The sequence below is a fragment of the Neolamprologus brichardi genome, chromosome 5 (assembly GCF_056152115.1).
Source record: "Neolamprologus brichardi isolate AB-2024 chromosome 5, ASM5615211v1, whole genome shotgun sequence".
Taxonomy (NCBI): domain Eukaryota; kingdom Metazoa; phylum Chordata; class Actinopteri; order Cichliformes; family Cichlidae; genus Neolamprologus; species Neolamprologus brichardi.
Window position 1 is genome coordinate 23,821,881 of NC_142108.1, and position 12,758 is coordinate 23,834,638.

The following is a 12,758-nucleotide window of genomic DNA, read 5'->3' on the forward strand; positions in this document are numbered from 1 at the left end:
ACAAAGTAACTGTATTCTAAATACCACCTTTTTAAACGGTAGGGGAGACCGGGGATAGTTGTAACGTGGGTCAGTTGTAACACTTCCACTTTTTCACATGCCCAATTCAGTTCTGCTATCACATGTGAAAAATCAGCACATTTTGTCAAACACAGACAATTTAACACGAAAAAAAGTAATTTGTATCCCAAAAAGTAAGTTTTTCTACTTTATTTCAATTTCTAATAGCATTATCTGCTTTGCAGTTAAACTCATCAAACTTAAATTATGTTATTTGTATGTCTATGGGGATATATTCTGTGTAGGTCTTTAGTGCTAATGTTTTAGCCGATGGCTGTAATGTTAGCTAGTTCATGGCTATAGGAGTCTGGGTCAGTTGTAACAGCAACAGTCTGGGTTAGTTGTAACAATAATGCAGATGTTACAACTTACCACACTATTACTTTAACTTATATTAAACAAGTTGGGGCAAAGACATCAGCAGAGAGAGGTTCACTGGTCGCTTTTGTATATGCGGTTAAGGCTATTGGCAACACAATTCCTCCACTGTTTGTGTTCCCACACATACATTATGCAGACCACTGTGTCAGAGATGGACCAGTAGGAAGTACTGGTAGTGGAAATAAATCAGGATGGGTGCAAGAAACAGATTTCCTCATCTTTCTGAAGCACTTTGCAAACCACACCAAGGTAAGCCATGATGAAACGTAATGGAATTGCGATGCTGGTGCACAACTACATTTTTTCAGTTTCATTGTTATGTTCAAAATTGGTGCAAGAATTGTGGGTTATAATGCCCACTGAGCCAATGAGGCCAAACTCAAGGAAGACCAACCAAAATTAATGAAATATTCAGTTGCAGAAAATTCCATAATTTGTCTTTTTTGGGGGGTTGGCATATGTTCAAAAGCTAGATTTCTGCATTCTGTCACACACACACACACACAGCTACATAAATGGCTCTAAGTGCATTCATGTGTTGAATAAACAAAGATTACATGTTAATGTTTTGTCAGTACCCTTATTTCATTGTGTTACATTTCACCCCAGGATATGTTACAACTAACCCAGACTATGGGGTTAATTGTAACATTTCACTCTTTGTGTTTGAGACCATACCATGCAATGGGTAATTGTGCTGCAGAGAAAATAGCTGCACTATTTAATAGCTGAGACATGTAAATACTTTGCATTACATTTTGAATCCACTACCTTAAAAGAGCTCCAATTTACAGACAGAAATGTGAAAAATGTTACAACTATCCCCGGTCTCCCCTAACTGTAACGGAATACAGTTACTCATATTTTGTATTTTAAATACGTAATGGCGGTACATGTATTCCGTTACTCCCCAACACTGGTTACAATTTTAAGTTATTTATATTTCAGATTGTGGCAAGGACCAAACACACACACACACACACACACACACACACACACACACACACACACACACACACACACACACACACACAGTGTTTCACGTGTTAAAATGTCTCTCTTTATTTGGTCTTTTTCACAATTCCTCGTTTCAGGCACACTCGACTGGGAGCAGCTCCTTCCACAGCACATTTTCCCATCAGTCTCTGCTGTCACCATATATAGTGGGAGAGAGTCATCAGTCACCACTAACACACAAACACACCTGTCTCCTCTGCCACCTCGAGAGCTCACTAACCCAACCCCTTCCCTGCAGCAGAGACCACACTCCTGCCACACACCCCCATTTATATGGATACACCGTAATAACATGGGAATGGTTGGTGATATTAAAGTCCTGTTTGTGGCACATTGGTATATGTGAGGGGGCAAACTCCTCAAGATGGGTGGTGACCATGGCGGCCATTTAGAAGTTGGCCATCTTGGATACAACTTTTGTTTTTTCAATAGGAAGAGGGTCATGTGACACATCAAACTTATTGGTAATGTCACAAGAAAAACAATGGTGTGCTTGGTTTCAACGTAACTTTATTCTTTCATGAGTTATTTACATGTTTCTCTTTGTTCACAGCCATTGACATGTCGAAGAGGTTAACATGTGAGGAGCAGATCGATATTGTGTTGATATCTGGTGAACGCAGTAACCGGGTCATTGCAGCAGATTTCAATGCAAGACACCCTACAAGACCACTCATCTCCCATGCTACAGTTAGCAAACTGCTTGCTAAGTTTCGTGAAACTGGTTCAGTGTTGGATTTGCCAAAATGTGGACGCAAGAAAACTGTCACTAATGAAGAAACATCAGTGGCTGTCCTAGCTTCATTCAGCAAGAGCCCACAGCGTAGAACTCGCCACATTTCCCTCTTTATGTTTGTTTGTCTTGATCTTTCTCACCTTACCTCAGGTGAGCTCAGTAGGTTACATGATGGGATGGGGCAAGATTTCAGTGTTTTTACCCTCAACCCCTAGTGATGGTCATGCACACCTTTGCTCATGTGATAAATCTATGATATGATCAATAGTGGGTCAACGTATGTGATTGGTCAGATTCAGATTTGATAATCAGCTCCACATGCCTGCTTATGTTAGGGTAAGTGAATCCAGTTATTAGAGAGATACCCCAGGTAACTGAACTTCGTCTTTGGCACAGGGCTCAGGCTGCTCTGCTGGATAAGATAACCAATGTTAAATCTCAAAGTAAACAAAGAAATAGTGCAAGTTATTTAGTGGGAGTCACACTATTCCCTCTCCCACAGTTAACACTGCAATTTATTATCTTTTCATCATATGTTCCCTCTTTTGTTTTTACACTCCCAGGATAACTTGTTTTCTTTAAATTGCTGTAGTTGTTGTCATCAGGCTTGTTTAACTAGAATCACGCACACCGCTTGCAAACTTTTGATGTTACTACTGTAGATTAAAGTCACCCGTCAACAGGCTCTGGGTCTTTTCATCCATACAAGGTAGAATTTGGCAATGCATTTATAACAAGTGTAGAAAATTTGCACCTCTCTCACTCTGCAAGTTCAACTAAAATGTTGAGGCGCTCGTTTCACTCAGTGCATTTTAGATGATTTTAAATTACATGGAGAAAAGTCAGAGCAGAGAGCAGGAATTGATGAAATACATTTTTGAAATCAAAACAGAGCTGCAATCCATCATGAAGCAAACAGTGACATCATTTATTTTAACCAGACTTATGAAGCATGGAGGTTTCAGTTCAAGCTACATTAACTTCCTGATGAGAGCACAAACCTCCGAGAAACAGCAACAAGGTCTGAAATACAAAGTCAGTGAGTTTGGACAATGTGACAACGCATTCAGATAAAGTTACGCAAAACAATAAACAGCGCCACATTAACATGTACATTTATTTACAATCAACCCCACCTGAAGGCAGATGCAGCGACCCCCAGGACAGAATAAACATGTTCCTTTTCTCTTTTTCTTTTTTATTATTCATGCAGTTTATTTATTTTTGATGAATTGCTTATCTAAAATAATTTACAGTCACCACAGGTCAATCCATCAGAAACAGTGTGGTCATCAGCTGCTGCCTTCAGAGTCAAATCTTCCTTACCAGATGATCCTTCTTATAACAGTCCTTCAACAGTGGCTGCTCTTCAGTCACTTCCAATCAGTTCAGTGCCAAAATTAAGAGTCCTGAATCCAGTATGACCAAAACCCAAGTAAGAGCTCATAATGTAGGAGGTGTAAGGAGAGGAGTGAGGTTGGAAGGCTTCTTAAAACTGCTGCAGTATCAGTTTCTTCTTGCCGTCGTGGCTGAACTTGTTGGAGTGGAACAGGTCGCTGTCGTAGAAGGCCGACAGGTTGTGGATGTTTATCTGTCTTGCCTGGAAGGGAAGGAGCAGGAGAGTCAGGCAGGTTCAGGACGGTGTTCATTTTCTTTAAATATGTGATCAGTTTAAGACCTCCAGGAACCAACACACTTTTGAATGGGTTCACCAGCTTGCCCACATTTTACTATTTGATTTTTTTGAAGTTCAACTGAGCATTACACACTGAACTGGAGGCCTGACTGCTCTGATGAAAGGATTTCCCTACACCTACCCTACTACATCCTACTATAATGACCTTAGTGCGAGTTTCTAAGATAAAAGAGTATTTTCGTTAACAAAAACTAACGAAATAACGAAAACTAGAAGTGAAAAAACATTTTCGTTAACGGAAATAAAAATAAAAACAAAAAAAGGAAAACTAACTAAAACTATAATGAGTGTTCACAAAACTAACTAAAATTAACTGAATTTATAGCAAAAATGTGTTTAGTTTTCATTGATGTGTGCGTGTCATACAAGAGTCAAGGCTGAAAATGAAGTTTAGTTTACAGATTTTTTTCTTGCTGTCTAATTATGCCAGCAGGTGGCAAGTACGTTACTCGAGTCGTCTGTGTTGCTGCTCCGTCCACGCGCAGAATCATGTCAGGAAAAGTCGGGAGCCAGAGTCCAATTTGGGATTACTTTGAATATGACTGTGTTTTGGATAAAGCAAGTGTCTTGTAGTGGAAACAGACAAATTATGAGGGACATTTCTAAAGGGAAAAAAATCCCACAAACCTTAAAGTGCACTTGAAAAGCTCACACAAGAAGGCTAACCTAGCTTAGCTTGAGAAGGTAAGGGAGCACACTCAACCCTCATCTCCAGAAAACAGAAGCTAACCCCAGGCAAGGCAGCGTGATGCATCCCGAGACAACAGGACGGGGATATCTACACAACTGTGTGAGTCAATTGCCTTCAAAAAGTTTATCAATTCACTTGAACCAAAATTACGAACACCCGGTGCTGCGAGAGTTAATAGTCTCATTGGGGCCAAGATATACATTTTATAGTTGCCTGGTATCAATGGTTGTTCATCTGCCTTTATTTATTTATTTATTTAAAGAACCCATAGGTGGGAATGTGAGTTGTCTGTCTCTGCATGTTAGCCCTGCGACAGACAGGCGACCTGTCCAGGGTGCAGTATGGTAGCTGGAATAGCAACATACCCAAGGATAAGCAGAAGAGAATGACTGATATGATGAAACTGGGATTTTGTTACACTTAATTATTGCAAACACAACTAAAACTATAACTGAAACTAATCAAAACTAAACTGAAACTAAGGATTTTCAAAAAAATAAAAACTAAACTAAACTAGCAAACAATTGGTAAAAACGAATTAAAACTGATATAAAATTGAAAATCTGAAGTCAAAACTAAATAAAAATAAAAACTAATGAAAATTGCAAAACTAATAAAACCCTGGTATTTACGACTAGGAGGACAATAAATTTAAAGTGTGTGTAGTTTCACATCGTGTCCAGTCTAGAGTTATAACGATGTACTGCCGGTGTGTCTCTCAGTACCTTATCCTGAAGATCTTTTTCTGGGATCTCGATGGTGTCGTTCTGGACTCCGTATCTGTTCCTCTGGTAGGCAACCTGCTCGGCCACCAGCTGTTTGAGGATGAAGAGCAGCAGCTCGTTGTTGTCTCTGCGGAAGGCCAGATAGCGGGCAAACGTCTGAGCAGACACAAAAATATTAGGTGAGGTCAGTAAACACAATCAGGAAGAATCACATACACTTCATCCACGCTCCATAGACACTTCATTTTGTTGATTTTTTATAAATTTACAGGGTTTTAAAAGAGAAAGTGGTTGTTTGTATGTATAATAAATACATTTACAAACTTGGTGAAAACCTGCTGCTAAACATCAATAATCTGTTCTTAGTTTGGCCTTAATACATCTGCCCTTTGGCAACCTGGTACCAATAAACTACCTCAAGTTAGCTAAAAAGCTGTCCCTGCTTTCAAACATTACTGGATTTACTTCAAAGCCTTTTCTGCATGTAAAACTGAATTAAACTACAAGTCTTACTGAATCTAAAAATGTGTCCATCGTTCGCCTTTGAGAAGAAGCATTTTTGTGTTTGAGGCCAACAAAACATCCACAAACCTTCCTCATGCTCCTCATCACGCTGAACTTCTGTGTGTCGATGAAGCTCTCCAGCATGACCCTGATGGCCATGTTGACGTCGTCCTCCAGTACATAGTCCCTCAGGTGCATTTTGGCGTGAGCCTCCGCCATGCGGATCATGGACTCAATGTGACGAACCGTGATGGGGATGCTGCCTGTGGCCTGTGACACCAAACCAGAGTGGGTTATTTCCACAGTCACAGATGAATAGTTTGATGACTCTGAGAAACAAGTCCTGAGTATAGCACATGTTCTCACACACTTTTCTTTCTTAGTGGTTTGACGAATTCGGTTACTCTCCCTGGATTTCAAAACATGTTTATGTGTAAATGAGAGATAAAGTGGGAGGAGTTTTTCAGACTCACCATTGACTCTTTACGCAGGTCACTGTAGATGCGAGCCACCTTGTCCTGATCCATCTGGTTCAGTTTCGGGTGAACCTTCAGACAAAAAATACAAACTTTACCTTCAATTTTCTACTGGAATAGAACCAAGCTTTAATTTGCTGCAATACACCACCTACCTACTAATTCTTATAATTTATTTACCGTTTGTTAAAATAAATCTTGTTTGGACAAAACTTGTAACACAAAAAAACCCAAAAACAATGTATAACGTAAAACAACAGCTACCTCATTTCGCAAGCTTTCAGGCTGATTACATAATTATGATATTCCAGCCAGAGAGAAACAAATAAACCTGAGTGAGGATCTGTGTGGCATGTGTTTGTACCCGCTCTTTAGCATAGATGATGTACTTCCTCAGGAGCTCCTGTGGAATCGGTGGCACGTCAGATGAGTTGGGCAGAACCACCTCCTCCAATGCCACTCCCCCCTCCTTGCTGCTAGGGTGATGCTTGATGTGGGAACCGACCACGAAGCGCGCCAGCATCTCATCCTGAAGAACAGAAGAGCCACAGTGAAATTTACATCAGAGAGGAGGTAATCAGTTAGTGCAACAACATTGGGAATAAACAAGCATGTTTTCGTGTGTTAGAGCCCAGACGTCGGTTCAGGAGATGAGGAGGAAGAGGTGGATGACAAACATAATAAATGTTCTCAGTTAAATATTTGGAAGTACTAGTCAGTTTTACCAGAGCAGGTTAAGACAGATGATTTTCCCAGTTCAGTTGTACTTTGATCTAAAGAAATACAGTGTCCCACAGCAGCTCAGCATCAGGTGTGTTTGCATCTACCTGGATGGGATCGATGGTGTCTCGAACAACACACAACACGTCAAAACGCGACACGATGGGCTCCGTCAGATCCACGTTCTCAGCAAAAGTCAGGGAGGGGTCATATCTGCCACCTGCCAGGAAACAAGAGATATGATGTTGCTCTTGAAAGGACTCTCTCACACTTCCTTTGGACTAATTACAAAAGGCCTGTTCTCAGACTTCACTGACTTTTATCCAAAGCTCACTTTTTAATATATTCATAAAAGCTGCATGCACGTGTCCATTTATTTTATGCATCCTTGTAAAGAGTAGCTCAGATTATAACCAACTGCCAAAAATAGCTTAATCAGCATTTAAAATGAATCCATCTCCAACATACTGAGTATAATAATATATATATATAATATAATAATAAATATGACTGCTACGTACCGATGGGGTTGGCAGCAGCAATGACTGTGCATCTGGCCTGCAGCGAGGTGACGATGCCAGCTTTGGAGATGGAAATGCTCTGCTGCTCCATGGCCTCGTGGATACTCGTCCTGTCTGCATCGTTCATCTGGGAGGACACAAAGTCAGGTACATGCACTTTTTTTTTTGTTTAAGAGAAGGAGGGGGTGCCCACCAATCTAGATACGTGGATTCAGCTCACCTTATCGAACTCATCGATCAGACAGACTCCACGGTCGGCCAGCACCAGCGCTCCCGCCTCGAGCGTCCACTCACGGCTCACTGGGTGTCTCTGAACATAAGCGGTCAAACCAACGGCGGAGGCCCCCTGACCTGTGGTGAACACCGCACGGCTCGCGACCTTCTCTACGTACCTGCAGATGGAAACACGTTAGCGCATCTTCTGAAACAATCCTTTTACTCCTCCAACAGATTTCTTCATCAACATTTTACCTCTATTGGACAGTTGCGGTCAAGAGACACAAAATACAGCCCTGCATATGTAAACTTCAGGCCTTTATTTTTTATTTTTTCATCAATTAATTAACTTTAGCCACTGACAACATCGACTGTGTGTTGAAACGTACTTGAGGAACTGGGACTTGGCGGTTCCTGGGTCTCCGCACAGCAGCGCGTTGATGTCCCCACGCACCTTATGCTTCCCACCTGGAAAAGAAAGAATTGAAAAGAAGGGGAGAGTTAAAGGGAGGACAAACTGATCCACTGTTATTCTTTCGAATTCAGAGATGAGAGGCTTTACCTGGATTTTTGGGCTCCCCTCCAAACAGCGACAGGGCGAGCGCTCTCTTGATGTCCTCATGCCCGTAGATAGATGGTGCCATGCTGGCAAAGATCTGCAGACAGTAAAAAGGAGTTACCAAAACATTTGCACTGCAGTGGTTGGACCAGTGCAGATCTGCTATCACAGTCAGTTCATCATGTTTTTAATAATAATAATAATAGAGCAGTTAGCTGGGGAAACCGATAACACCAGCCACAGTGGTCACACTCCAAAAAACAATTAACAGATAAAAGTGTCTTCTAACCCTAACCCTCTGCCCCCTTTAGGGGTCGCCAAAGTGGACGATCTGCATCAATCTTTTTTTTTGTCTAACTGGGATTGATTTTCATTCATGACACTTAGCTGTAAGTTTGCATTGAATCATCTAAAATAAATAGGAAGGACTTATTAAATTCACCAGGATTTTTTAAATCTTTGTTTTGGAAGTGAATGGATGGATGTTTTGTTTTAAAAGTTGGTTTTAATTTCTAGACTGTTTTCTAAATATTCTTTGCCGTTTAACATTAGAGACTTGAGCTTTCATAAAAATCTCAATTTTGAAATTGAGGCCTCCTAGAGATTTCAAACTTCAAATTACAATCAGAAGATCATTTTAAAAGATGACATCATCCATTTACAATTGAATTTTTACTTTTTGGGTTATCTGTTTTATTTCCTTAGAGCCGAAATAACATCCTTTCTCCATTTTTACTATGTGTATCAGATTACTCACCCTCTCTCCGATACGTTCGTCCTTAGACAGAGCAACAATGGCTTTGACGTCTTCGTCGGTCAGCTCGGCCACGGCGACCCCCTCGTCTCTGCGGGTGATGTGGTTAGCCAGGATCACTGTGGCAAACACCGGGAAACCATTCGCCATGTTCAGAGAGCCATCGTAGTTGTTGTGGTAGATCCCAGTCAGCTCCTGATAAGCAGAAAAACATGCATCACTTTAAAACAACAGATTGTGAATATTCTAAGTCCTTAATATACATTGAAAATTACATGTGTATGAAATTGTATTCTAGCACATTCAAACTGATTTAGTTTTGCAACACAGCATGAACTCTTTATCGATCCTAATGTTTCTGCAAATGTGACTAAACGTTTATTTCCATCTAGCCTCAAATGTCTTTAATTTCTACTTTTCTGATCAATTCCAACCCTCCCTGCCTCAAATATGACACGTTTTTTTTCTTTACACAGACTCACAATCTCATCTCCAGGCTTGCAGCTATCCACAAGGTCGGCCAGGAGGATGGCATCTTTGGAGCGAGGGAGTCGACCTGCAGCCACCTTACCGGGACTTTCCTGGATGGTGATCCTCTGGTAGTTCTGGTACACTGTCTGCAGGAAGGGGGCAGTAATTTTAAATCCTCAGACTGGGCACAGACCCGGCAGACAAACTACAACTTTCACAACCAACCATCAGCCAGCCCGGCCCTCCCCTCACCTCCTCCATGTTGATCTCAAACGGTCCCTGGGATTGACACTCCGGACAGGAACCCGGCTTCACCTCCTGGTTCTGGGACTGGAAGAAGGGCCCTAGCACGAAGTTACACTTGTTACAGTTGTACTTGACCATGCCGAGCTGAGGCAGGACGCCGGTGCAGCTGCTCACCACGCCGCTGGTCCGGATGAGCTGGTTCAGGTGGAGCTGCCTGAAGAGGACAACAGAAGAAGAAAACAGTTGGTAAAGAGCAGAAAGCTTCACCCAGTTAGCTCCTTCATGTATAGACAGCCCTTTTTGGAAGAGCTAGATGTGCCTCGCCAAGACAAATGTGGAGGTCTCGCCTTAGTTTCATTACTACTGTGACTTATTCCTTCAAGTTGAAAATACCTGTTGGGTCAAAACTGAAGTGTTACCTGAGTGATCGGATCTCCTCGACCAGAGGCAGGTTGCAGATGCGGACATGGATCTCGTAGGCAATGCGATCATATTTTGGGTACATGGCAAGCACAACTTCTTTAGCAGCTTCATCAAAAATCTGGCAAAGAACAATCAGACACACACCGGAGAAAATAATTGAAGGACACTCACATTTAACTTTCACAGCATTTAATATCCACTAAAGTTAAATATAAATGAACAAAAGGCACAGTAAAGGACATTAAGCAAGATGACAAGTTCACTAACCTTCAGCATCTCAGCTGGAGCTTCTGGTAGGAAGTAAGCCAGGACGTGCTCCCTGGCTGCGAGGTCCTCGTAGTTTACTACCAAGCTCTCCTTGTTTTCTGGATTACAGGTTCAGATTGATTCATTCAATCATTGCCAGAAATCAGCCAACAATTATATTTTTCCACACATTAAAGTTTACTGAAAACTGCACTACCTTTACACATATCGCTGATCTTCTCCTTGAAGACGTTGCGGCCGTTTTCATCCACGTGTGTGCGCAGGAAGTTCTTGAAGCGGTTGTAGATTTCCAGCCGCGGTGCCGCCATGGACACCCACTCCCTCACTGTGTGGCCCTGCAGAGTGTGTGAAAACGTTACAAAGACGTCCCAAACAGCCGGACCTGAAAAGCTTCTGTGTGCTAGCTCATCTCCAGTGTCATCACAAACCTTCATGTCCTCCAGATTCTCAATGCTCTCAATCATTTCCTCTTCCTCGCCATCACCTTCTGCTGCCCGCTCAGCCAGCCGTCTTCGCCGAGCAGCCGGGCGCTCGTCGTCCTCATCTTCGCTGTCTGGAAGCCAACAAAATGAAAGAATTAATCATAGCCTACACGTCACCACCCTGACAAATATCCACACACTCAAGCCTCACCGTAGAGCAATCCTGGCCTCACGCGCCCCCTAACTCCCTGTTGCCTGTCCCTCCTCCTCATGGCCTCCTCAGCAGCCGCTCGGGCTCCTGGCGACAGCTCTGACAGCTCCTCATCATCGAGGTCCAAACCCTCTGCCTCGTACTGATCCAGCTCCGGAATGGCACGGTAATCCCTGAACAGAGACAGAGTTGTTATGAAGCCCTAAAAAACCCACAGAGTTCATAGCTTTAAGGCCATTTTAAATCCACGCTCACCTCTCCATTCCATCTCCAATCAGTTCCTCTCCATCTTCTTCCTCCTCCCCAGGCAAGGGTCCATCTCCCAGCAGCCCCTCCGACTCATCCTCGAAGGGCGGCAAGTCTCGTCCGGGGCTGGAGGTCAGGTCTCCCCTCCTGGAGGCTCGGCTGGGGCTGGTGGCCATGTGGTATGACTCTGAGGAATCCTGTCAACAACACAAATTCAGAACAAATAAATTATTCTTATATTTACTGCCAAAAGTAACCTGACAGCAAGAAAGCCAGTAGGTAGGGATGGTGATGAGGGCAGAACATTTTAATACATTTGGTACATTGTGCCACTGCTGTCAAAGGATTATTGTCTTCAAATAGTTTTGATGTACATCAATTTGATTTTTTTTTATATTTTTTAACTGGTAACTTTTAGTAGTTAGTTTTATCTAAGAAGGGAAGAAAAACTCACATAGGGCTGTGTGACTTCTTAAAGACCATAGATCTTTAAAAGTAGGTCTGACATGTTTATTACATTTAAGAATGTGGCGAGCCAACATTAGAAGTAAAATGTAATTTAATAGCTTAAGTATTACAGGACAGTGTATTTTAATGATCTTTTCATGTCTTTACTTGATTGAAACCAATAATTTAAAGCCCATTATGGCTTGTAAGTAAACTATAATCAATTATTCCAGATGTAAGGTCTCATGCAAGGGGGTGTAAAGATTCAAGAAGGTTTTATTATTCCTCGGTTGTTACTTGAGACGGTTTACAGGTGCAAAAACAAGCTAACTGACCACATGGCAGGTCTCCTTTTTACAGCGAAGGAACAAAAAACAACAACGGGTTTTGGGTCCAGTCTACGAAGGTGAAAAACGGTTCTTAGCAAAACACGCGCAGGTAAAAACTTCATAAAGTATATTTTTAATTCTGATATCTGGGAAAGAATGAAGCGCTACATCAACTCTTGATGACGCTCTCTGTCATTGTTGTGACTCGACGAATGAACAAAGTTTATTTTCCCAAAAAAACTAAAGCTGACTGGTAAAAACTGCTTCCTATAGATTAATGCGCCTCTGCCTACAAGCTGAGCACTCCCATTAGAGCACTGCGCCTGTTTTTAATGAGTTTACTCACCGCCATCGCTGCGTTTCTGTCTTGCTGCTGCTTCAAAAGCTACTTATTTCTCTTCCTGCCGTGAGTCGCTTTTCGCGCGAAAGGACCATGTGACACTCAAAGCCCGCGAAAAATCATGAATATTCAAGAGAGACGGCTGAGGTTTTGCTTTCTCATTGGTGTATTTGCCTGAAAGAGGAGGGAACTTAAAGCACAGTGCGTTCGCTTTAAGACAAGGAGCAGAACGACCGCTCGTCCTGTTGTGTGATGACCTTAATAAAAACTACTAGGGTCGAGCCGCAGTGTAAAACGAAC

At 42.1% G+C, this 12,758-nt stretch overlaps 1 protein-coding gene across 1 annotated transcript; it reads right to left on the bottom strand.

The window, feature by feature from the left end:
• Window positions 1-3,098: 3,098 nt before the first annotated feature.
• mcm2 (minichromosome maintenance complex component 2) lies at window positions 3,099-12,564 on the bottom strand. Its single transcript, XM_006782984.3, has 20 exons — window positions 12,465-12,564; window positions 11,352-11,539; window positions 11,097-11,269; window positions 10,892-11,016; window positions 10,660-10,798; window positions 10,464-10,561; window positions 10,193-10,314; window positions 9,780-9,987; window positions 9,539-9,673; window positions 9,060-9,251; window positions 8,306-8,399; window positions 8,133-8,211; window positions 7,748-7,919; window positions 7,528-7,654; window positions 7,114-7,226; window positions 6,651-6,815; window positions 6,284-6,358; window positions 5,898-6,080; window positions 5,307-5,462; window positions 3,099-3,794 (listed from the first exon to the last, which is right to left on the bottom strand). The coding sequence occupies exons 1-20, from the start codon at window positions 12,468-12,470 to the stop codon at window positions 3,684-3,686; spliced, it is 2,661 nt and encodes an 886-aa protein (XP_006783047.2). The 5' UTR covers window positions 12,471-12,564; the 3' UTR covers window positions 3,099-3,683.
• Between the last annotated feature and the right edge of the window lie 194 nt (window positions 12,565-12,758).